Below are 25321 nucleotides of genomic sequence, written 5' to 3' on the forward strand. Positions count from 1 at the left end.
TATTTTTCACATATACACAAATATACATGTAGGTGATGTGCACCTAACATACACATAGGAATTTACACATATAATACACTTAGGCTAATTAGGTGATGCACAGGGCCTGGAGTCAGACAGATTCATCTTCTTGAGTTCATATCTAGTCTTCAAATATACACTGTGTGAGCCTGGGTAAAGTCAATTGATTCTGTTAACCTTAGTTTCCTCATCTATAAAATGAGCTGGAGAAGAAAATGACAAATCACTCCAGTATCTTTGCCTGGAATACCCCAAATGGGGTCATGAAGAGTCTGACATGACTGAACAACAATAGCAACAAAAATATAATATGCATAGCTCTCTGAATCAAATACAAGTTCTTTGAGGGGCCAAGCCTATCTATCCCATTTTTAAACTATGTATCCCCAGAGCCTATCATAGTACTTGGCCCTTATAAATATTTTATTAATTGATTGATCACAACTCATCTACATCTTAATAGACAGTTTCATGAATTACGGTGGCTAAAAAAAACCCCTCAAAAATCATCTTTTGATTGCCAACATTGTGGTGATGAGCTTGAGCTTCTCTGAATTCAGTAGGGCATCTCTTATCCCTTGGGTAGTAGAGCTGCTGGCAGATCTGTACCTGAAGCCTTTTCAGCTAGCTAGAATATGAGGGACTTGTGCTCCTTCCCTAGTCTCCAAGAACAGGAGGGCTGCCTCTGGGTTAATCATGAAGAAAATAGAACTTAGTGTAAGAATTTATGGAAATAGTGTGCAAATCCACTTATAGCCTTTAGGACTTTCAATTACTTAAATAAATAAGAAAAGAGATCCCAGTCCCAAAATGTCTTTTCTACCCTATTCTAAAGGCAGCTTTGCTTTCCTTTCATCCTAAATAGTCTTTCTAGTCAAGTAATCAAATTAACTTCTCTTTCAGACTGAAGGCCAAAGACTACACAAGGACTTGAAACATTTCCTTAGTGCTGTAAAAGGTATCCCAATAATTATGATCCCAGAGAGCATATCATACTAGATAGCTGGAGGATGGGGTGTGTAAAGAAAGGAGAGAGAAGTACCTTGTTAGAGAAGAAACCATCAAATCAGAGATTCTTTTGGTTTAGACAATATCCATATCCTGTCTGTCTCTAGTATTTTCCCAGAATCTCATATCTTGAGATTTAGTTTGTTGTATTGGTTAGATTAATCTTACCATAAACTTTAGCCAGCTTATCTTGGGGGGGGGGGGGGCACATCCCAAAGCTAGCTAAGTATTTTCTCAGATCAGTCATATAATGCCTTAATTTGCGTATCATTTATATAATTAGCAGAATGAATTTTGGGGTGTTCTCTTACCAAAGCTGGGTTCTTTTCTTCCAGTGATGCACGAGAGTTCGATGAAACTATCCCAAACTCTGCAGGACATCTACAATAATGAGTGGGAAGGCTACAAGGACCTGAAAGTCATAGCATCGGTACTGAGGAAGATCTGGGGCCAATGACAACCTCCACCATTTATTTGGCACCTACCCTATGCAGACATTCTGTGCCAGAGAAATAGGAAATTTGTAAAGATATAGTCATGATCCCTGCCTTCATGGGACTTATATCTAGCAGAGGAATGAGACACAAACAGAAATAATGCCAATGGGAAGTGTTGTAGAGAGGTCCAGATGAAAGGGCTAGGTGAGAAGGAAGGTCACTGCCAAGCAGTGGGACTAGGGAAAGATTTTGAAAGAAGATGTGGTTTGAGATGAGTTTCAAAGGGTGCCTGGGAAAATCCACAATAAAGCCATTCCTCATTCCTTAATGTCCCTTTGCTAGTGGCTGCATTCCCCCACCTTGTTTAACTCCTCCCTGGAAGTTCAGTCCAAGCCAGCATTCTTGACTGGCAAGTCAGGGCAATAGAAAACTAAGAAGTACTCCTTGTCTCTTGCCACTAAATTGCTAAGTTCAGTACATATAAAAGGGGGAGAGTTGAAATTTTTTGATAAAATGAGAATTTGATGGATTACAATACAAAAAAGGCTTTAGGAGGCCCTTGGAATTAATGGGAAGATGTAGGCAAACAGGCCTGGATGGTAGAGGTCTGCACCATTGAAGAAAATGCTCTTACCTATGAGATCGTTTCATTGGAGTTTTTAAAATTATTATCATCTATCTGTACTGTAACAGTCCTCCCCAGAGCCCAGGTCCTTTTCTTCTGTCTGAGTTCTTCCTTCAGGAAGTCTCATCTGGATCTCCCTCTCAATCCCTCCTTCACCCCCAATATTAGTTGCTCATTTCCCCCTAGGTTAATATATCAGATTGGAAAAGTGCAGAGGGCAGGGACTCTGTCTCTCTTCCTCTGGATCTTCCCCCACAGAGTCCAAGACAAGGTACAAGGAACACAATTCAAGGCAGGGGATTGATTGTCCATAAGTAGTCCGGTACATTAACTTAGTTGGTGACTGCTACTGAAAAAGAGGATGCTTGGCAAACTACTCCCTCACCTCTTTATGCTTCCCCACAGAATAATAATCTCCTTTGGGAAGATTATGAAGAGAAACTGACTGACCAGGTCATGAGAACCATGGAGAACTACATATACCAGTTCAACGACGTTAAGGTATCTGCTTTATCAGCTCAGTTTTAGGGTTAGGATCAAAATTGAGGCAGAGATCAGGGCACAGTCTATATTTATGAAGCACCACTTAATGTTGTGCTAGGTGCTGAGGAAGATTTAAAAGTAAATAGGCCTAGGGCAGCTAGGTGGCGCAGTGGATAAAGTACCGGCCCTGGAGTCAGGAGTACCTGGGTTCAAATCCAGTCTCAGACACCTAGCTGTGTGGCCCTTGGGCAAGCCACTTAACCCCATTGCCTAGCAAAAAAAAAAAAAAACCTAAAAAAAATTAAAAAATGAAAAGTAAATAGGCCTAGATGATATAAATAGGACTTCTGATCCTACAATCTGAATTCTTGATTCCTCAAAAAGTTTATAATAGTCTAGCAGGGGAGATAAGACCATTACACAAACAACAACAAACCAGAATAGGCCAGATTAGTTCCTAGGAGAACTACAAAGCACCAGGGGAGTTCTGATGTTGGAGGGTAGGAGAGGTAGGAAGTTAGGCTGGGGTTAGACTTAAAGTTAAGATCAAAGAATAGAGAAAGGGCTAAGATTGAAGGTAACTAGACTAGATGAATGGTTTAAAATGACTTAGAATACATTTAAATTCAAGATTGGGTTTAATGTTGCCTCGATTCAGAGAAGCCCCTTTGAGTCTACAACATTTTAAAGAAGAAAGAGATATCAGCTCTAAATCACACTTTTTGTGATCCTAGAGGATTCAGTTTACCTTCTTGGACCTCTGTTTCCCCTTCTCTAAATTAGGGGATTGGATTGTTGTTGAGATAGATCCAAACTAAGGGCAGCTAGGTGGTGCAGTGGATAGAGCATAGGCCCTGGAGTCAGGAGGACCTGAGTTCAAATCCGACCTCAGACATTTAATAATTGCCTAGCTGTGTGACCTTGGGCAAGTTACTTAACCCCATTGCCTTGCAAAAAAGCTAAAAAAAAGAGATAGATCCAAACTGTCTGAAAGAATACATGTCTGTGTGTTAAGATTAGAGGTTTCTCTAGAAAAATGCTGATGGTAGTATTATTTTTCTCAGAAAAGAATTAAATATGGATTTATAAAGTTTCAAAAATGTCTATTATACATGCCCATTTTGAGGTAGCCTCAGTTTCTCTTTGCCTTGTCCACTCTCTTGTGTCTGAAGTATCTCATTTGTCTAGGCCCACAGAGCACTATTTTCAAGGTCAAAGGCATTCTGTGACTTAATCAGTGTGAGAAACACTATGTTGGATCATTTTGAAGGTCCTAGACAGATTCCGAATTCTAGTATTCCCAATTCTGGGATTAAGACACAGTCAGGAGAGAAAGAAATAATGTAGTATAGAGGAAAAGAAATATAAGAAGAGAGGAAGAAAAAATAGAAAGGGAGAATAAAATGAGAGAATAATAAAGATTCACTTGAAAAAGAGAAGAGTGCTTTCCACATTCCCCCAGAGGTGGAACCCAGGGGTTCCAGGAAGAGGGGGTGAGTATTTTTAAGACACATGATCAGAAGAAAATTTTATAATTCTGCTGATTGTCAGCTAACAATGACAGTAATTGATGTATATAGTACTTTATGTCAATGATCTTATTTCAGTCTCACAATCACACTGCAAGGTCATTCCTACAAGTAGCATACACTTAGAAATGTTAAGGAGTTTGTCTACTGTCACCCAGCTAGTATGTATCATAAGTAGAATTTGAACCTTCCTGATTATATACTGGACCATGCTATCCTTCAAAACAAGAGTTGGTAGTATCAGCTATCCAACAGTAGCACCACTGCCCTACTAATTCATGTGTGTGAATGTGATGAACACTATTTTTCTAAGAACCTCTGGAGGCTATGGTTTAGATTCCTAGGATCTCTAGACTTATGGCTTGAATAAGGGGATAGTCTCCCTCAAAGTTTTCTTGGGATCTACAGCAAGAGTGGTCTTTGGAGATCAGTATAATCCTTTTGGGCCAAAAAAGTTTATATTTAAATTCAAGGCTTAGTTTTGGAACTGCCTTAGGTCAAAGCAGTCAGTCCCACAGCAGGCAGGCAGGCATGCACAGGTTCCAAATCAGCTTCTTTGTTCTCCAAATTTTATGTTCTTTCTACTATATCATACTGTCTTTCCATGTAGATGGCTCGGTGATCTTCATATGAGCCAATTCTTTCTATAGGAAATTTGAAAGAAGGGTCTAAGGGCTGAATATCTATGGATATTCTCATTCAAGTTAGTTTCTCAGGACTTTCCTAAACCTGCCCTCCTTATTTAATTTTATTTCCCTATCTCCTCTTCCCTTCTGGGTTAGAAGGCAGGTTATTGTCTTGGTACTATCTACAACTATATCCCAAGACTGGGACCTAGGGGGACTGCTGAGAAGCTAGTGCTCTGCTGTTCAACCCACCTGCACTAAGACAGTTTGGACCTTTTCTTTCTTTCTTTCTTTTATTATTTAAGGCAATGGGATTAAGTGACTTGCCCAAGGTCACACAGCTAGGTAAATATTAAATGTCTGAGGCAGGATTTGAACTCAGGTCCTCCTGACTCCAGGAATGGCACTCTATCCACTGCTGCCCTGGCTGCCCCTTCTTTCTTTCTTTTAAAAATTAATATGGTGGCAGCTAGGTGGTATAGTGGATAAAGCACCGGCCCTGGAGTCAGGAGGACCTGGGTTCAAATCAAATCTGGCCTCAGACACTTAATAATTACCTAGCTGTGTGGCCTTGGGCAAGCCACTTAATCCCGTTTGCCTTGCAAAAAAAAAATTAATGTGTATTGACACTTTCTGTTTTTTACATCACCACAGTTATCCCTCCTTCCCCTCTCAGAGTCATCCCATATAACAAATAGTATTCTTTTAGAGAGGAAGAAAATCAGCACAACTTATTGATACATCAAAAAAATCTGAAAATCATGCAATGGTGTAACAATGTGTAACCCCTGTGGACTTCCCACAGCTGTGGAACATGCTCTCAGCTCCATTCATTGAGTCTTGCTCAATCTGTTCAATTTTGTGATGTTTACTTTTAATTTATTTGGGATGTGAATCAATTCCTTCCATTTACATTATTGTAGTCACCATATTATATATATATATATATATATACATATATATACACACACATATACACATATATTGTTTCCTTGTTTTTTGCTTCACTTTATTCCTTTTTTGTTCTTTTCTGGACCAGGAGAGAATTTCCAAGCGAGGTCGGAAATTAGTAGATTATGACAGTGCCCGACACCACCTGGAAGCAGTACAGAATGCCAAGAAGAAAGATGAGGTTAAAATCCTCAAGGTAAGACTATGAGAGGCCTCAAGTTGGGAGCTAGAGGAGAGTTTTAGCCCATTCTTCCTGCCTGTCCTCTAGGAAGAGAAGGAAGGTGGGTGGGGACAGGACCAGGAGGGTATCCTGTTCTTGGTGGCTCTTGGATAGATATCTGAGTAGGAGAAGACAACGCCATGGGCAGGGCAAGAGCTAGAGGCTCAACTGTCTGACCCCCTATCACCCCCATCCCAGGCAGAAGAGGAGTTCCTCAAAGCACAAACAGTATTTGAGGACCTAAACCAGGATCTACAGGAAGAACTGCCTCTTCTCTACAGCAGGTAAAGGGAGAATTGGAGAAATGAAAGAATATCGTGGCAGTGAGGAGGCCAGGGCTACCCACTCTGCAAGGATGTGGTATCCTGAAAAGAACCCTACTAGCTTGGCTGACCAGAACCTCCAGGAGCCCTTGTTTCCCTGATACAGACTCACTTTGTGATTCCTGGGAAATCTGGGTCCTGGTGGCCTTACCTGTTAAAAATCTTGTCCTCCTTGATTCTCAAGGTTTACAGGTTAAGAAGATATGAAAAGGCAACTTGTCATGTTTTTAAATGCCATACAAAATTAGCTGATGATAATAGTGTAGTTTCCTGTACAAATATATTGCTTTAAACAAAACTGAATAGGAGCCTCCAGATTAATAGAAAAATATAACTGGGGGGAGGTTCATTATGAAGAAATCATTACTTTATAAGAGTATAATATTCCTTTAAATAGAATTTGCATAGAATCCAATTTAATTGGAACAAGATTTTTTTGGGAGATCTCCTGAGGTCTTTAAAATTAGATTCAGTTTATAAACATTTCTTTACTCGCATGTTTTTGTGGAGCACATATATCACAGGAGGTATTCATCATCATAATAATACTACCTTCATGGTAAACAAATTATTCCTTGCCAATGCTCCCTTCCACCCTTGCCCCTTCCTCCTGGATGGTTTGGTTTCCACCCAACCCCAGGATGCTGGAGCCTTCAGACCAAGGAGGTAAGAATGGTTCTGGCATTTGAGGCAGAGAATTGAAGGAACATTAGAGAAGGACCTGTTTTGTGGAGCAAAGAGCCTGGACCTTAGAGTCAAGTGAGTTGAGTTTAAATCCTAACTGAGATCATAGACAAATCATCTCTTGGAGTCTCAGTTCCTATCTCTAAAATGGAGGTAAAAATACTTACTGTTCCACCTTTATCTGAGTGATTGTATGGAAAGCTCTTTGTAAATTATAGAATTACATAGTATGAATGACTGTCATTATTAATCATTTGATCCTCTCAACAGGATAGATGGCACATTTTAAAGACTAAAACACTGAGCACCATTACAAGTGGTGACTTGACACAGAACTAGTTGGCAACTGAACCAAGATTCAAACTCAAGGCCTCTGACTTCCCAGCCAATGCTCTCTCCATTATAACATGCAGCCTCCCCCATCTGTTAAGAGTTTTCTAAATACTGTCAGTCCTTCTTTTCTGATTACTCACTTACTGTTTCCTTTGCCTGTTCCCTATTAGTCGAATTGGCTGCTATGTGACCATCTTCCAGAACATTTCCAACCTCAGGGATGTTTTCTATAAGGAAATGAGCAAGGTAAGAAGCCACTGGCCAAATAAGATGACAAAAAGTGTTTCTGAGGATGGTGTGAGGCCCATATCACCTTCTCAAGGCCATAATCCCTGGTAGATAGGATGAAACAGCATCCATGGAGTAGTGTGTTCTGTTTCACCTGTATACAGTAATTTAAACATGCCAGTCCTTACATAGGGACATAAACACATGAAAAATAAAGAGCACACAAAGGTTACAAAGAAATAATACTAAAATAGGGCAACTAGATGGCACAGTGGATAGAGCACCGGCCCTGGAGTCAGGAGGACCCAAGTTCAAATCTAGCCTCAGACACTTAATTACATAGCTGTATGAACTTGGACAAGTCACTTAACTGGCTTACAAAAACTGGAAAAAATGGTACACAAAATGAGAGGATCTAGGGTGAGTTAAATTTATACATGAATTTATTATTGATAAAGAATTTGCTATGTGCTAAGCTCCCTCAGGGAGCTTACATTCTTATAAGATAAGGGTATGAAAGGTGTCAGATGGAAAGGCATCTCTAGCTGTCCCTAGAGTTCCCCAACCAAGCAGGTGGCAATGCCTCTTTTTAATGGAAGAACTTCCCAGTAAAGAAGGCTATATGAGACTGAAATGAATAAGTCATAGAATCTCCAGCTAGGTGGAGGTGAATTCTAAAACCCTGGAAAAGTTTCTCTAGTAACTATCTGGCTTTGGGTAGTCCTTTTAGGCAGAAGAAGAGGTAGGTCAAATGATCTCCCATATCCTTTGCAGTTGTAGAAGTCTCAGATTCTTTTATATCTGGATCCACATCTTTACCTCCATCCCCCTCCATTGTTGCCACTGTCACAGATTCACTAAATTGGGAGGGACCTAAGAGTCACTTAATCTAACCCTGACCTGCTACTGCAGTATCTGGTCTTTGCTTTAATAGCTCCAATGATAAGAACTCCTGGTGCTCTCAAGAAGTTTATCTATCCCACTTTGGAATGATTATTGGTTATTGGGTAATTTTCCTTATGTTACGTTTAAATCTCTCTCCCTTTGAAGAAAGGATTTCTTCGGTTTAATTATAATTTCAGTTTGATAAAAATGCAGTATAACTCCTGCCAGAAGTAGGAATCTCTAACAAGTTGACATCTAGCCAGGTGAGATTTGCTTATTTAACAAAACAGACCCAGAATGAAGGAAGTCGGCACACAGAATCAGATATTACCTGCATATATTCCATTTACAACATAGATAAACCACAGATGGGTAATGGAAAGTGAACTGCATTCTGTTATCAAAGAGCCAGAAGAATGGCATTGAGGAAGGGGCCCTACAGAGTTTCTCTATGCCTGGAAGCCAGTATTTCAGTATTCAAATGCTCCCATGCCCATTTGTTCCACCCCAAAACAACATACATACTTGGCTGGGCGCAGAAACTTAAACTGAGAGAGTTCTACTGGGAGAAGGAGACTCAGCTCCTACACTTCTATTGGGAGCTCTTAACAATAGCCAGAGAAATAGGATATACACACACAGAAATAGTATATAACAGTATATACACAGAGTTCACAAGACCCCAAAGAGTCTGGGGGTAACTGAATGGAGCTCTGGACATTATTAATTGAAAAGGAGGGATCCCATAGGTTTTCAGGGGAAGAGAAACATAGAATGGGATTGAGAAGAAGAAAGGGGATAGGGATGAAGGTCTTGGAGGGAATGGCCCAAGCTGAGCCGATACAACCATTTCTTCCTCTTTTCTTTTGTTGACTGTAGTTGAACCATGACCTATATGATGTAATGAGCAAACTGGAGAAGCAATATTCCAGCAAAGTGTTTGTGGTCAAGGGAGTGTCCAAGTAAGCAATCTTTGCTGTCTTTTTCTATCACAGAGTCAATTTTGCTCCTCTATGTCCTTTTCTTCTCCCTCCTTTTTCTTTCTGTACATTTATCTCCTTCTCCTCCTTCAATCCAAAGTCATGGCCTTCCCCATGGTGGGTGCTTGAGAATGTATCCCTGCATATATGTTGTATTACAAAGTTGATATGAGATTCCTTTCTGCAACCCCTCCTCTCCAGTCAAATAGTCTACTTACTATTGTTACTTCCTTTCTGCCCTCCAATTCTATCATGTACTTTTTCCTGCCTGAATGCCATTGTTCATACAGTTGCCCTCCACCCTCTTCTTGGAATGCCCTTTTTTTCTACTTGTAAATAATCTCACTCATTCTTCAAACCCCAGGCCAGAATCCACCTCTTCTATGAAGCTTCTCTGACCATTCTAGGCCTGTTATCTCGCCCTCTTCCAGACTTAAAATTCTAACCATTGTCATTGGAAAAAACGTGTATCTCCATCCTCCTGCTTTGGCAACCCTAGGAGGGGAGAAGGGATATATGTTAAATGACAGACTAACTGTCTGAGGCAGCTCTACAAGGCTCAGAGAAGAACTGCAGTGACCAGAGAAACCTTCATTGGGGAGGGGAAACTGAGTAGGCCCTGAAATTTGTGCCCCTTCCTTGGCAAACAGTCATGCTATATTATGAAAACTCTGCTCCCAAGTATATCCTGCTATTGATCAATTTTTATTTTGTTACCTTCCCCAACACCCACCCACTAAACTCTCCTTTATTGAAGAACAGGGGTCTTGTCTCATTTTCTTGTGTAGCTCTTACATTCAAATCAACAAACATTCATAGAATCTGTACTATGTTCATGGCATTGTGCTAGATTTAAGATTGTTCTGAAAGATAGATGTGAATTCTACCTTGGGTTGCTTACTAACTATGTGGCCATGGGCAAGTCATATAACCTATGGTACCACCTCCCTTCCAAGGACAAATGAGGTATGTAAAATGTTCCACATTATACGTTAGCTATTGCTTTTATTACAATATATTAGGAATAATGAGACATGGACACAAAGAAATAGTACTGCAAAAGAAAGGTATAAGAAAAATGCTTTGAAAGGAATAGATTACATCAGACTAGGACCTGCCGGAGTAGGAGTCATTCCAAGTGTGCCCATCTGGAAGGAGGAATAGAATTTCAACAGGGAGAAATGGAGGGAAAGAAATATTTGGTACTTTAGAGATAGAAAATTATTCAGAGGAGCGGCTAGGTGGCGCAGTGGATAAAGCACCGGCCCTGGAGTCAGGAGTACCTGGGTTCAAATCTGGTCTCAGACACTTAATAATTACCTAGCTGTGTGGCCTTGGGCAAGCCACTTAACTCCATTTGCCTTGCAAAAAACCTAAAAAAAAAAATTATTCAGAGAGTGGTGAAGAATCCCATCTGACTTGAGTATTATTTACCTGGGGTGGGAGGAAGGTGAATTATGGTTAAAGCCAAACTGTGGAGCCTGAGCTTGAGCAGAGTGCTGCTTTCTCCCATAGCTATTAAAATGTAAAACAGATAAAAGATGGGAGGCATCCCTCTAATCACCACTACTCTTGACCTCTCTGGGGGGTAACTCCAACTAATAACCATTCCTTCCGCACCCCTTTAGGAAATTCTTCTCCAGTCAACCAAAGCCCTCCACCCCAGGCTATTCCCTGTTTGAGGACTGCCCTCTTCTATATTTCTTGAAGACTGGATCCAAATTCACTACCTCTGGGAAAGCATCTGTCAAAACTTTACTTGTGCAGGTTCTCAGCATGCAGTTGAATCTATTACGAATGACATATGAATTGATTAGTCCCAAGTTTAGGTTCCTTTAACAGAATACATATTCAATTTCCCTTTAATACATCATTTATTCCCATTTCCTATTCTTCTTCTATTTTAGAAGCTCATAGGTACATAACATATCACAGCTGCAAGGGACCTTGGAAATTATTTGCTTCATCACACTATTTTTTTTTTCAGAAAAAATTCTTTTACTGCTTTAAAAACACAACCATGTTCTAAAATTTCAAGCATTCTTATGTTTTGCTCTTATGAGTTATAGTTTCTTTTTTCCCTAGTTCTCCAACTATTTTCCCCTTTATTTTTTTATTGTTCAGTATTTTATTTTTCCCTTTTAATTGTAAAACCAGTTTTAATGTTCATTTTTAAAATTTTGAGTTCCAAATTCTCTCCCTTTCTCCCTCTCTATGCTTCTTCATTGAGAAGACAAGCAATTCAATATGTTATACCTGTGTAATCATCCAAAAAATTTCCATATTAGTCATATTGTGAAAGCAGATCCCCCCCAAAAAAAACCTAAAAAAATAAAGGAAGTAAAAAAATATGCTTCAATTTGTATTCAGACATCATCAATTCTTTCTTTGGATGGATAGTATGGAGAATTGATTTGGATCATTTATCTGAAAGTCACTAAATCATTCACAGCTGATCATCTTAGAATATTGCTATTACTTTGTGCACCGTATAGTTCACTTTGCATTAGCTCATGTAAGTCTTTCCAAGTTTTTCTGAGAGCATCCTGTTCATCATTTCTGATAGCACAATAATGTCAGAGTACAATGCCATCTCTATCACATGCCACCATTTGTTCAGCCATTCCCTAACTGATGGACAGCTCCTCAATTTCCAGTTCTTGGCCATCAGAAAAGAACTACTCTATTCTTGTACATATAGGTATTTTCATTTTGGTTTTTGATCTCTTTTGCAACCCACTCTTTTTCCAAGGGAGATGAGGCAACTTAGGACAAATCATCCATTAGTCTGGGATCTTCTAAAGCTAGAGACCAGTTTCCTAAGTGCATATTAGGTGCAAGGCATTTTGCTAGACGAGGACAGGGATACAAACCAGAAAATGGCCTAGTCCCTGGTTAGAATTCAGCCTCTGATTATCCATAGTTGTCTTTCAGTGCCTGGAATGACTGGTCTGTTCTGACACCACCCTCTCCAATCTCACTGACCCAGAACAGGATCATTTCACAATAGCCCTTTAAACACCCCCCTCCCCCAAGTCCTCAGTTTCTCCTTAATTCATCCTGCCCTCTCAGGCTAGTCATTGTGATAGCCTCAGTCTGATAGTATTGCACCTGAGTAAGAAGCCTTCAGTAGGCCTCCACAGTGGTTACTCTCCCTCCAACTGGGCCAGCCCCCACCCCATTCTTGACTGATCTTGAGATTTTGCTGGGAGGAAATGTAGAGATCCATTTGCAAGTGAAGTGAAAGAATGAGTCACAGATTATAGAGAAAGGGAAACTGAGACCAAAAACTCAAGAGACTTGGCTCAAAGTCCATAATTAATAGTGGAAGAGCTGTTGATTTAAGCTCACAATCTTGGACTCACAATCTAATGCTTTTTTATACTATATTTTATAAAGCAGCTTCTTCTAGAAAAGTACTTGGCCAGGCCTAGTCTCAGTTTTCCCTGCCCCTAATGAAGGTCTGACTAGATGATCAAGAAAGCAAACAGAAAGAACTCTTTTATCTCTGAAGTTATGATTCTAAATAAAAGTTTGTTGATTGGTGATTAATTGACTTGTAGGCATATTGTAGCTTCAGGCAGGAAGAGAGAAGCACTTAATCCCAACCACCCAATGAAGTGAGATTTCCCTTTATAAGCAGTATCTGGAGTGGACTGAGAGGAGTTATAACCTGAAAATTTTGGGGAAGAAACCTATTAGAAAACAAGGAAGAGGGGTGGCTAGGTGGTGCAGTGGATACAGCACTGGCCCTGGAGTCAGGAGAATCTGAGTTCAAATCCAGCCTCAGACACTTAATAATTACCTAGCTGTGTGGCCTTGGGCAAGCCACTTCACCCCATTACCTTGCAAAAACCTAAACAAAAACAAAACAAAACAAAAAAACAAACAAACAAGGAAGACTAATGACATTCAGCTACAGATACTATGTTTCTCTTATGAAGTATCTCTTTAGAGGGGCTGATTTTTTAAAACAAACTCTTTTCTTTTTTTAGGCACCGAGGCTCCTTGGTCATCTCATCCCCAATCCCTAAATCCAATATTTCCATAACCTCTGGGGAGGACAGTCCTCTCACTTCCCCCAGCGCTCATTCCCCCACAGATTCTTCTCCCAGAAGTCCCTCTCCTGTAAGCCCCTCTTTCAGAAACCTTCCTTCTACTATCACCTCCTTTTCCTTGAAGAGGGAAAGAGGGTCAGTTGCTGAAAATGAAAAGGCTCCAGCTATGGAACTAGACCACAAAGAAGATTCCCCTGAATTCCAGGATAAATCCTTTGAAGAAAAGAGTGACCTCAATGCAGAAGAAAAGTTTGAACCACCCTGCAATGGTCCAGTTGGGTCACGACCCTCTTCTGTAGTTGAGGCTGAGCTGCAAGATGAAGGTTCTCCCTCTTGCACAACTCCAGAATCCCCTGAAATCTTGCCTCCTCACAAGGAAATGCCATCACCAACCCCAGGCATCTTCAAATCCCTGCCTCGTAATGAAGAATCAGGTCCACCAAGGGGGAGACCACCTAGTCTCAAAGCCTTATTTAAATCCAATAAGCCACCTTCTCCAAAGGCCCTTTCCAGTCCAGGGCACTTGGCTGAAATCAAGCCAGCTGAGAATCCAAGAACATGCCCACATGAAGTCAGCCAAGAGGATGGCAATGCCAGAAGCCTTGAGGGAAGCGTTTGTCCTGAATTATCAATCACGCAGGTGAGAGGGCCAGTTAACTGAACCTTTAGGGCTCTGGGAAAGAGGAAGAATAATCATAATGATAATAAGAAGGGAATAAGCATTTCCATATTGCCCACAATGTATCGGGCCTTGGGCTGAGCACTTTACAAATAGAATATCATTTGATCCTCCCAACAACCCTGGAGGTACCTGCTATTATTGCCCCCCATCTTACACTTCAGAAAACTGAGGCTGTCAGAGGGTAAGTGACCTGCCCAAGGTCACACAACTAGTATGTCTAAGTCTTCATTTGAACTCAGATCTTCCTGACTCCAGGCCCAATACTCTATGCACAGCAGCCAAACTGGCCTCTCTCTGCTATCTTGGCTCCACCTCCTAATGCTTCTTTCAGATGACAGCTCTTAAATAATTTGAAGACAGCAATCATGTTTCACTAAAATAGCTTCTGGAGGCTAAACATCCAGGTGCCACACAGTGTCAAAGTTAGAAACAACTTTAGAGATTGTTTAAAGACAGAGGTATCCTGAACAAGGCACTGGCCCTGGAGTAAGGAGGACCTGAGTTCAAATCCAGCCTCAGGCAATTAGCTCTGTAACCTTGGACAAGTCCCTTAACCCTACTGCCTTGCAAAAACAAAACAAAAAAAAAGATATCTTAGGATTTCAGGAAAATTCTGTCTCACTCAGGTAAAAGGAGTACAGCCTATCACTGGCAGAGATCTAGACTAAACCCTCCTTCCCTTTCCTGCTCAATTGCTTGAAAAATCAGACCCCCTTCCTCTCATCCCATCATCTTCCCACCCAAACTGCTCTCCCCAAAGTCTCCAATGGTCTCCTGGTAGTCAAATCCAGGGACTCTTCCTTGACTTCCTTGTAGCCTCTCCCCCAAGGGCTCACCTTCTCCTGGTTCATCAAAATTAACATAACAGGCAGAAAAATTCCTTTCTTAGGGTCAGCTGGTCAGTAAATGGTAGAGCTAAGGCCTAAAACTACAATTACCCTTTCAACATTGAGACTTGTCCATCACCCTTTCAATATAATGAGAGTTGCCACAAGCAATTAAATGTGAATATTGAGGAAGTCACAGTTGACACATGAAGCTTAGAAACTCAGAAATTCATAAAATATACATACATATATATATATAATGAGAGTTTTGTATCATATCAACTTAAATTTTATAAGGTACTGTAAGCATATGAGAAAAAAAAGAAAAAAATTCCCACTTCTCTGGTGTGAAGAGAACTCTTCCCAGATTTTCCAGATCACAGAGACTCTACAGCCCTAATCCCTGTGATGTGGAAGGGATAACTTCCAAGTCCAAAATGGCAGATTCTCTGGTCCATCAGAGGAAAGCTCTCCTGGCTTGTCATCCTTGCCAGAGCTTGCCTTCCTTCCAACTTATATTTGTGAAGTTGTTCCCAAACTGATTTCCTCTTTGTAGAATCTACATAATGCTCAGAGACTCTGTGAAGATCTTTTTGGTTCCCTCTCAGGTGTGTGTCTCTGTATGGAAAAAACTTAAGTAGCTGATGGCCAAGCACCTATCTCTGTGATGTGCTCCGCTGAAAACCTTCTATCAATGAAGTGCCAGTGAAGGGAATCTACTCTTAGCCTTGCAATTACAAACAATATAAAACAATGGAGGAATAGCAACATAGCCCTATCGCCTAACAAAAACTCGTTAAAGGCTGCATATAGAATTAAGATTTATTAATGACTACCATGTAACCCTTATTACCAGTGAACCTAATGATAAAATGTAATGTCTAATGAATGGGCTTTGAGGGCCACACGTGGCCTGAAGGCCATAGACTGGATACACCTGGGAGATTCTTGACACTATAATGCTCAATGATTTTTATTTCTGCAGGTTTCCTCTGAATGTGACCCAAAGGGAGAGGTAAACAATGAAAAGAGTCAGGAATCAGACCAGAGCAAGAAGCAGAATTCAGAAATTTCCCTTCAGGTACTGAAATACAAATCATCATTTCTTATTACCATTGCTTAGACATTTCTCCTACTATTTAACCTGAAGAGTCAATCAACATGTGTTTATTAAGCACTTACCATATTCCAGAAATTGTAGAATAAGAACAAAGGTAAAGACATAGGATTCCACCTTCTAATGGGGGATACCAGGGCTGGCCCTTCTCCTTGCCTAGGCAAACCCTTCTACCTAGATCCCAGATTCCATCTTCATCCATCTTCTGCAGCAAAATGACCCTCTGTCATCCAACTTTCTCTAATCTTTTAATTCCTTACTATTTCTGGCTCATTCCTCATAATTTACCAACATTTGCAAATCTCCCTATCATTAAAAAATCCTCACTTGATCTAGATTGAACCCTCCTCCCCTTTCCTGCTCAATTGCTTGCAAAATCAGACCCCCTTCCTCTCATCCCATCATCTTCCCACCCAAACTGCTCTCCCCAAAGTCTCCAATGGTCTCCTGTTAGTCAAATCCAGGGACTCCTCCTTGACTTCCCTGTAGCCTCTCCCCCAAGGGCTCACCTTCTCCTGGTTCATCAAAAATTCACGTAACAGGCAGGAAAGTTCCTTTCTTAGGGTCAGCTGGTCAGTAAATGATAGAGCTAAGGCCTAAAACTACAATTATTCATTCAACATTAAGACTTTGTCCATCACACTTTCAATATAATGAGGGTTGCCACAAGCAATTAAATGTGAATATTGAGGAAGTCACAGTTGACACATGAAGGTCATCAGAGAAAAAGCTTAGAAACTCAGAAATTCGTAAAATATATATATATATATATGTAGTTTTATATCATATCAACCCCAATTTTACAATGAGGTACTATAAGCACATAAGGAAAAGAAAAAAAGAAAAAAAATTTCCACTTCTCTGGCATGAAGAGAAGGCCACAAAACTTTTCACAGATTTTCCAGATCACAAGGGACTCTACAACCCTAATAATCCCTGTGATGTGGAAGGGATAACTTCCAAGTCCAAAATGGCAGATTCTCTGGTCCATCAGAGGAAAACTCTCCTGGCTTGTCATCCTTGCCAGAACTTGCCATCCTTCCAACTTATATTTGTGAAGTTGTTCCCAAACTGATTTCCTCTTTGTAGAATCTACCTAATGCTCAGAGACTCTGTCAGGATCTTTTTGGTTCCCTCTCAGGTGTGTGTCTCTGTATGGAGAAAACTTAAGTAGCTAATGGTCCAGCACCTATCTCTGTGATGTGCTCCGCTGAAAACCTTCTATCAATGAAGTGCCAGTGAAGGGAATCTACTCTTAGCCTTGCAATTACAAACAATATAAAACAATGGAGGAATAGCAACATAGCCCTATTGCCTAACAAAACCTCGTCAAAGGCTGCATATAGAATTAAGATTTATTAATGACTACCATGTAACCCTTATTACCAGTGAACCTAATGATAAAATGTAATGTCTAATGAATGGGCTTTGAGGGCCACACGTGGCCTGCAGGCCATGGACTGGATACACCTGGGAGGTTCTTGCCACTATAATGCTCAATGATTTTTATTTCTGCAGGTTTCCTTTGAATGTGACCCAAAGGGGGAGGTAAACAATGAAAAGAGTCAGGAATCAGACCAGAGCAAGAAGCAGAATTCAGAAATTTCCCTTCAGGTACTGAAATGCAAATCATCATTTCTTATTTCCATTACTTAGACATTTCTCCTACTACTTAACCTGAAGAGTCAATCAGTATGCGCTTATTAAGCACTTACCATATTCCAGAAATTGGGGCATACGAACAAAGGTAAAGACATAGGATTCCACCTTCTAATGGGGGATACCAGGGCTGGCCCTTCTCCTTGCCTAGGCAAATCCTTCTACCTAGATCCCAGATTCCATCCTCATCCATCTTCTCCAGCAAAATGGGCCTCTGTTATCCAACTTTCTCTAATCTTTTAATTCCTTACTATTTCTGGCTCATTCCTCATAATTTACCAACATTCCCAAATCTCCATATCATTAAAAAATGCTCACTTGATCTAGACTAAACCCTCCTCTTTCCTGCTCAACTGATTGAAAAATCAGACCCCCTTCCTGTCATCCCATCATCTTCTCACCCAAACTGCTCTCCCCAAAGTCTCCAATGGTCTCCTGATAGTCAAATCCAGGGATTCCTCCTTGACTTCCCTGTAGCCTCTCCCCCAAGGGTTCACTTTCTCCTGGTTCATCAAAATTCACATAATAGGCAGGAAAGTTCCTTTCTTAGGGTCAGCTGTTCAGTAAATGATAGAGCTAAGGCCTAAAAGTCCAATTATCCATTCAACACTGAGACTTTGTCCATCACACTTTCAATATAATGAGGGTTGCCACAAGCAATTAAATGTGAATATTGAGGAAGTCACAGTTGACACATGAAGGTCATCAGAGAAAACTCAGAAATTCATTATATATATATATATATATATATATATAGTTTTGTATCATATCAACCCCAATTTTACAATAAGGTACTGTAAGCACATAAGGAAAAGAAAAAAAGAAAAAAAATTTCCACTTCTCTGGCATGAAGAGAAGGCCACAAAACTTTTCACAGATTTTCCAGATCACAGGGACTCTACAGCCCTAATAATCCCTGTGATGTGGAAGGGATAACTTCCAAGTCCAAGATGGCAGATTCTCTGGTCCATCAGAGGAAAGCTCTCCTGCTTTGTCATCCTTGCCAGAACTTGCCATCCTTCCAACTTATGTTTGTGAAGTTGTTCCCAAACTAATTTCCTCTTTGTAGAATCTACATAATGCTCAGAGACTCTGTGAAGATCTCTTTGGTTCCCTCTTAGGTGTGTGCCTCTGCATGGAGAAAACTCTTAAGCAGTTGATGGCCAAGCACCTATTTCTGTGGTATGCTCCACTGAAAATCTTCTATCAGTGACATGCCAATGAAGGGAATCTGCTCTTGGCCTTGCAATTACCAACAATATAATACAATGGAGAGAATGACAACATTGTCCTTTGTCTGAATGAAGGAATTCTTGCACTGGGAAGATAGAACTTAATTATGGACAAATACAAGCAAATAACAGCCAGTTCTTAAGGTTTTATGATATCACCTTGATATCATGTCCACAATAGATGTGAGGAAGGTTGGAATTCAAGGGGAATCTTCCTACATAATCCACGTTGGTTTGTCACTAATTAGCTACCTATGCATCATTTCTTCTTTTATAAGATGACGACTTTGAATGAACTGGTCTAAATACATGGATGTCCAACCTTTTAGCTCTTCTGAGTTCCATTGTCCAACAAAAACTTGTTTAGGGCCCCATATGCAATTGAATTTTTATTTATTATATCAATGTAATCTTTACTACCAATGATCAAGTAATAAAATATAATAATTACAAAATAAATATAATGAGTGAGCTTTGAGAGTCACACATTAACCACAGGTGATAGATTGGACATACCTGGGAGGTTCATGACACTATAATCCTAATAATTTTTATGTTCTGCAGGTTTCTTCTGAACTTGACCCAAAAGGGGAAATAAACAAAGAAGAGAGTCAGGAATCAGACCAGGACAATTCAGACATTTCACTTCAGGTATTGAAATACAAATCATAATTTCCTATCACCCTTGCTAGCTCAGACATTTTCCCTACTATTTAACCTGGAGTCATTCAACAGTCAATCAATAGGCATTTATTAAGCATTTACCATATGCCAAATACTGGGGAATACAAACAAGGGAAAATACAGGATTCCACTTTCAAATAAGGGAGACTAGAGCTGGCCCTTCTCCTTGCCTAGGCAAAACCTTCCACATAGACCCCAGATTCCATCCTCTTCCATCTTCTGCAGCAAATTGTTGCCTCTATCATCCAACTTTCTCTAATGTTTAATCTCTTACTATTTCTAGCTCCTTCCTCAGTGCTTACAAATATTCCCAAATCTCCCCAATCTTAAAAATATCCTCATTTGATCGAGATTAAACTCTCCTTACCTTATCTGCTCAATTGGGAGACCTGCTTCTTCTTCTCTGACTCCCTTCATCATCCTCCCCCAAACTGCTCTCCCCAAAATTTCCAATGATCTCCTGATAGCCAAATCCAGAGGCTTTTTCAGTCCTTCTCCTTGACCTCCCTGCAGCCTGGGCCATGGTTCATCAGCCTCTCCTCCTGAAGGCTCACCTTTAACTGGTTCATCACAGTTAACATAACAGTCAAAGAAGTATCTTACTTAGGGTCCAACTAGTTGTCAACTGTAAAGCTAGGGCCCTTCCATGTTGAGACTTTGTCCATCACAGTTTCGATATTTCCTAGCTTGGCATAAGAAATTAAATGGGAATTTTGTGGAAACCACAGATGATACATGAAGGCTGGCAGATGTCACAGAAAAAGTTTAGGGACCCAGAAATGCATAAAATATATGTTTGATATTGTATTATATCAACCCAAATTTGACAAAGTCCTCTGCTCATTGCCTTTGAACTACTCCTTGCTCCCCATAGAAGAAAAAAATTCAGACTTCTCTGGTGCAAAGGAAGAATCAAAAGATGCTAAACAGATTTTCCAGATCACAAGGATGCTACACCCTTTACCCCTGGGAGACAGAAGGGATAACTGTATGTTCTGTTCAGAATGGTGGGGACTTTAGTCTACTAGAGTAGATTGGGGTGAAGTAAGTTGGAAAAAGTCTAAGAATTGGGCATCCTGGTTCTGTATGTCTGTATGTTCTTGAGTGACCATGTATTTAGAGTATAAAAACCTCATGATCAAGTGTTGAAAGAGAGAAATATTAAATGTATTATTTTTATGACTATATGGATATATGTTTTCCATGATTGTACATGCATAACTTATATGAGATTGCTAGCTGTCTTGCTGAAAGGTGGGAAGGGAGGAAGGGGAAAAAAATTTGGAACTCAATATCTTACAAAAATGAATGCTGTAAAATCTTCTTATATGCAATGGGGAAAAAAATAATAAGTACTATTTAAGAAAAAAAAACAAAAAGAAAGGATTAGACTTATTCTTTAGAGCCAAACTAGGGCCATATATGTTTCAGGGAAAGTTGATGGTTCAATAAAAGATATTTCTTTTATTTATTGAATTTAACAATTTCCAATTTCTAAAGATATCCCATGTAGCCCTTGGAGCCCTCCGAAAGTAGAATAGTGAGTTTCTCATCTCAGAAAGTATTCAAAGAAGAGATAGCCTTTTGGCAGTCATTTCAATCTGAAGTGCCTTTACTAAAGGAACTTTAATGTGTCAGGCTGGAACTACAAAGACTATGAAGACAAAGATGCAGCAGATTTTGCCCTCAAGGACCTTACAGTTCTAAGGGGAAGTGACATGTAGACAGACTGGTAGGAAACATAGCTATCAATCAACTCACATAATTTGAAAATTGGAGGGAATTCTCAGTGGCCACATCAGGAAACCCCATAATAAATGTGTGGCCATCTTGTCTCTGCTTGAAGACTTTTGAGGAGGAAAGACCCTCGACCCTCAAGGGAGACCAATCCATTCATGGACAGTGCTAATTGTAAGGAAACTTTTCCTGATACTCAGACTCCATTCCCCTTTTTTGTAGCTTCCATCTATAACTCCAGCATCTCCTCTTTAGGACCAAAGAGATCATGTCTGATCAGTCTACAGTGTGCCAATTCTTCAAAGACCTGAAGACTGGGTTTCTCTTTTTCAGGCTAAACATTCCTGCTCCTTCAACTAATAAATGACAAGGCCTCAGATTCATCCTGGTTGGTCTCCTCTGAATGTTCTCTGACTTAAAATCTTCACCTTAAGTTGTGAGACCCAGGATTGAATTTGGTTCTTTAGATAAGGTCTGATATGGTCCCTTCCATATTCCCAGAAGCAGCTACTGATTTATGAATTTTGGACTACCTCATCCTACTGCTGTACCATGCAGAGCTTGCCATCCCCCTAACTTATACTTATGAAGTTCAACGTCTTGTCCCCAAGCTAATTTCACCTTCTCAGATTCTACCTGATGCTCTGAGACCTTGTCAAGATCCTTTTTGATCCCTCTCAGGGTGTGTCACTCCAAATATGATGAACCCTGACCCAAGTAATGGAAAAAAATAGTGAAGCAGAAGATGACCAAGCACCAATCTGTGTAGTCTTCCTTTATAATCCACATTGGTTTGTCACTACACAGCTGCCTCAGTCTGTGCCTCACTTTCTTCCTCTATAAAGTGAAAGCTTTGGGCTAAATAGTCCAAAAACATGAATATACATCGTTTTAGCCCTTCTGGGTCCCACTGTTCAACAAAACTTGTCAAGGACAGCATACAGAATTGAATACTTATTTATAACTACAATGTAACCCATATTACCAATGAACTTAATAATGAAATGTAATAATGCCCAATGAATGGGCATTGAGGCCCCACATGGTCCAGGGAGGAGGGTAGAACACACCTGGGAAATTTCTTGACCCTATAATACTCTGATTTCTATGTTCTGCAGGTTTCTACTGAACTTGACCCAAAGGGGGAGATAAACAAAGAAAACAGTGAGGAATCAGAACAGGACAAGAAGCAGAATTCAGACATTTCCCCTCAGGTACTGAAATGCAAGTCATTACTTATCTCCATCACTCAGACATTTCCCCTTCTATTTAACCTGAAGAATCATTCAACAGTCAATCAATATGCATTTATTAAGCATTTACTATGTGTCAAACACTAGAGGATGCAAACAAAGGCAGATACACAGGATGCTAATGGGGGAGACCAGAGCTGGCCCTTCTCCTTGCCTAGCAAAACCTTCTGCATAGACCCCAGATTCCATCCTCTTCCATCTTCTGCAGCAAATTGTCCCCTCTATCATACAATTTTTTCTAATCTTTAGGCCCTTAATATTTCTGGCTCCTTCCTCATAACTTACAAACATTCCCAAGTCTCTTCTATCCTTAAAAAAATATCACTTGATCTAGACTAAACCTTCCTCTCTTTTCTGCTCAGTTGCTTGAAAAATAATCTATGTTAGGAGACCCCCTTCCTCTCCTCCCTCCTCCATCATTCCACTCAAATTGCTCTCCCCGAAGTTTCCAATGATCTCCTGATAGCCAAACCCAGAGGCTTTCTCAGTCCTCTTCCTTGATTTCTCTGCAGCCTGGGCCATGGTCCACCAGCCTCACCTCCCAAGGCTCACCTTCTGGTGAGGGTCAGCTGGTCAGTAAATGTAAAGCTAGGGCCTGAAGTGCAACTTTCCCTTCCATGTTGAGACTTTGCCCATCACAGTTTCGACATTTCCTGAGTTGGCCTAAGAATTTTATGAAAGCCACAGTCACAGAAAAAGTTTAGGAACTCAGAAACACTAAAAATGTATATCTAGTATTGCATCATATCAACTCAATTTTAGTCTAAGCATAGTTTAGAAGAAACAATCCAGACCTCTGGCTCAAGGAAGGGTCAAAAGATTCTACACAGATTTCCCAGATCACAGGGACACTGCATCCCTTGAGCCAATCTTGCCTCGACTCCCTAGACCCCCTGTCATATAGACTATGAAGCCCAGTGAAACCTCAGCCCTGAATCAAGAAGCTACTCCTCCTGAGAAAGAGGAAACTGGGACACAGAGAGGTGAGGTGGCTTTCACAGGGTCTAGAGTCAATCTCTGTATCATCCAGGTCTTTCTACAGTCTGATTTCTACCCCTCATGCATACACATCAGAAAATACATAAGATATATGGGTAGACAAGCAATGCATTACTCTACATTATAAACCATCTTAATAGGATATCCTTTCTTACTGAAAGGCCCTTCTCACTTAGAATTAGATCAGCAGTATTCTGGGAAACCTGAGACCCTGATCAGGAATTGGGTGGAGGGAGAAGAGGAAGACCAGAGACAAGGTTGGTGGACAGATGAAGGGGCTCTGGGTCAGGTTTGAGCTTGGCTCACTCTCAATCTGACAGCTGCTCCAAGGGAATGTACAAGGAAGGCAATTGCTCACACTAAGGAGTTGCAAGGAGGAGATTTTGGGAGAAAAGGGACCAGCAAGGCCATGGAGTATCTCCACAGTCTGGACCTCCTCTGACTGACTGACCTCCCTGCTCTCAGCTCAGCATCTCCTGGTCAGAGGTTGGGGAGGTTGGCTGAGGTTCATTTCAACAGTAATTCAACAGTTAGTGAAAGACAAATACAAAAAGGTCAGGACCTGTCTTCAAGGAGCTTTCTTCCTACCACATCTCCTAATAGAGCTGCTTTTGTATTCCAGGTGAAGAAACATCCAAATGAGGAAGAAAATTGAGCAAAATCTTCCCAACCATGACCCCCCACACCTTCTTATTTCAGCTTCCCAAACCAGGGGAAGTCACAGTTATGAGATCAAGGAGTCAAATGGCCAAGAAGGACACAGTCTAGCTGGCCTCCATTTCTGAGCAGTAGGAATGCTGACCTTCAAAAACCTAAGGGAATCACAGCCTTGGTTAACAAGGGAGGAGAAGGAAACTTGACGGGAAGAAAGTTTAACTCAGAGAATACTTATTCAAGTTTGGTTATTGTTAGCACAATAAAGACTAGTTTTCTTTTTCTTTTTAGTGAAGTGGGGCCTTAGGGATTGGAACAAAAAGCACACATTCACACAGACTCCTGTACTCACATAGAAATACACCTCATGATGGAGATGAAAACAGTTGTACATGACTTAAATGGCCAAGAAGGACTATTTTCAAAGTTTTAAAGGTAAATAAACTAACTGTGGTTCTGAATACATTTGTGTCCAGTTCAACATATTAATCACCTACTTACGTGTTAGATCTAAGTTAAGATTTGAAATTGGCATCATTAGAAAGAAGATCTACACTAATCAAGATGGAATTATGGATCATGTGCAAGACACCGTGGTGGTAGAAAGGTCATCCTTGCTAAATTGCTGACCTCAAATTATCCCTCAAGATCTGCTCATCAATATTTCCACATTACCTTTGTGCATGATTGAAATCTTCCTGGCTATGGATTATTCCAATAGAATTCATTTCCTTTTTTGTTATTTTTATTTATTTTATTTTTTCAATTATATGCAAAGATAGTTTTTGACATTCAGCTTTTTGTAAGCTTTTGAGTTCTACAGTTTTTCTCCCTCTTTCCCTTCCCTCTCCCCTTTCCAGGGCAGTGAGCCATCTGATATAGGTTGTATATGTACAACCACATATACAATGGTGTTTAACATATTTCTATATTAATTGTGTTGTTAAGGAAGAACTAAGTGAGGGGGGCAGCTAGATGATGCAGAGGCTAGAGTACTGACCCAGGCTTGGAGGCCACTGTTCAAATTCAGTCTCAGATACCTAATACTTCCTAGCTGTTTGACTCTGGACAAGTCACTTAACCCCA

General features: G+C 40.4%; 1 protein-coding gene across 1 annotated transcript in view; it reads left to right on the forward strand.

Moving 5' to 3' along the window:
* The window catches only part of BIN2 (bridging integrator 2), a 53322-nt gene extending 28624 nt beyond the window's left edge, over nucleotides 1-24698 (forward strand). Inside the window, exons 3-15 of the mRNA XM_074225900.1 lie at nucleotides 925-979; nucleotides 1365-1459; nucleotides 2497-2592; nucleotides 5769-5876; nucleotides 6099-6184; nucleotides 7411-7486; nucleotides 9233-9315; nucleotides 13329-14031; nucleotides 15886-15981; nucleotides 17536-17631; nucleotides 19473-19559; nucleotides 22448-22543; nucleotides 24204-24698. Of these exons, the coding sequence (XP_074082001.1) occupies nucleotides 925-979; nucleotides 1365-1459; nucleotides 2497-2592; nucleotides 5769-5876; nucleotides 6099-6184; nucleotides 7411-7486; nucleotides 9233-9315; nucleotides 13329-14031; nucleotides 15886-15981; nucleotides 17536-17631; nucleotides 19473-19559; nucleotides 22448-22543; nucleotides 24204-24236 (1710 nt within the window). The 3' untranslated portion in view covers nucleotides 24237-24698. The remainder of the gene's footprint in view (nucleotides 1-924; nucleotides 980-1364; nucleotides 1460-2496; nucleotides 2593-5768; nucleotides 5877-6098; nucleotides 6185-7410; nucleotides 7487-9232; nucleotides 9316-13328; nucleotides 14032-15885; nucleotides 15982-17535; nucleotides 17632-19472; nucleotides 19560-22447; nucleotides 22544-24203) is intronic.
* The last annotated feature ends 623 nt before the right edge of the window (nucleotides 24699-25321 follow it).

Source organism: Macrotis lagotis, chromosome 2 (assembly GCF_037893015.1).
Source record: "Macrotis lagotis isolate mMagLag1 chromosome 2, bilby.v1.9.chrom.fasta, whole genome shotgun sequence".
NCBI classification, from domain to species: domain Eukaryota; kingdom Metazoa; phylum Chordata; class Mammalia; order Peramelemorphia; family Peramelidae; genus Macrotis; species Macrotis lagotis.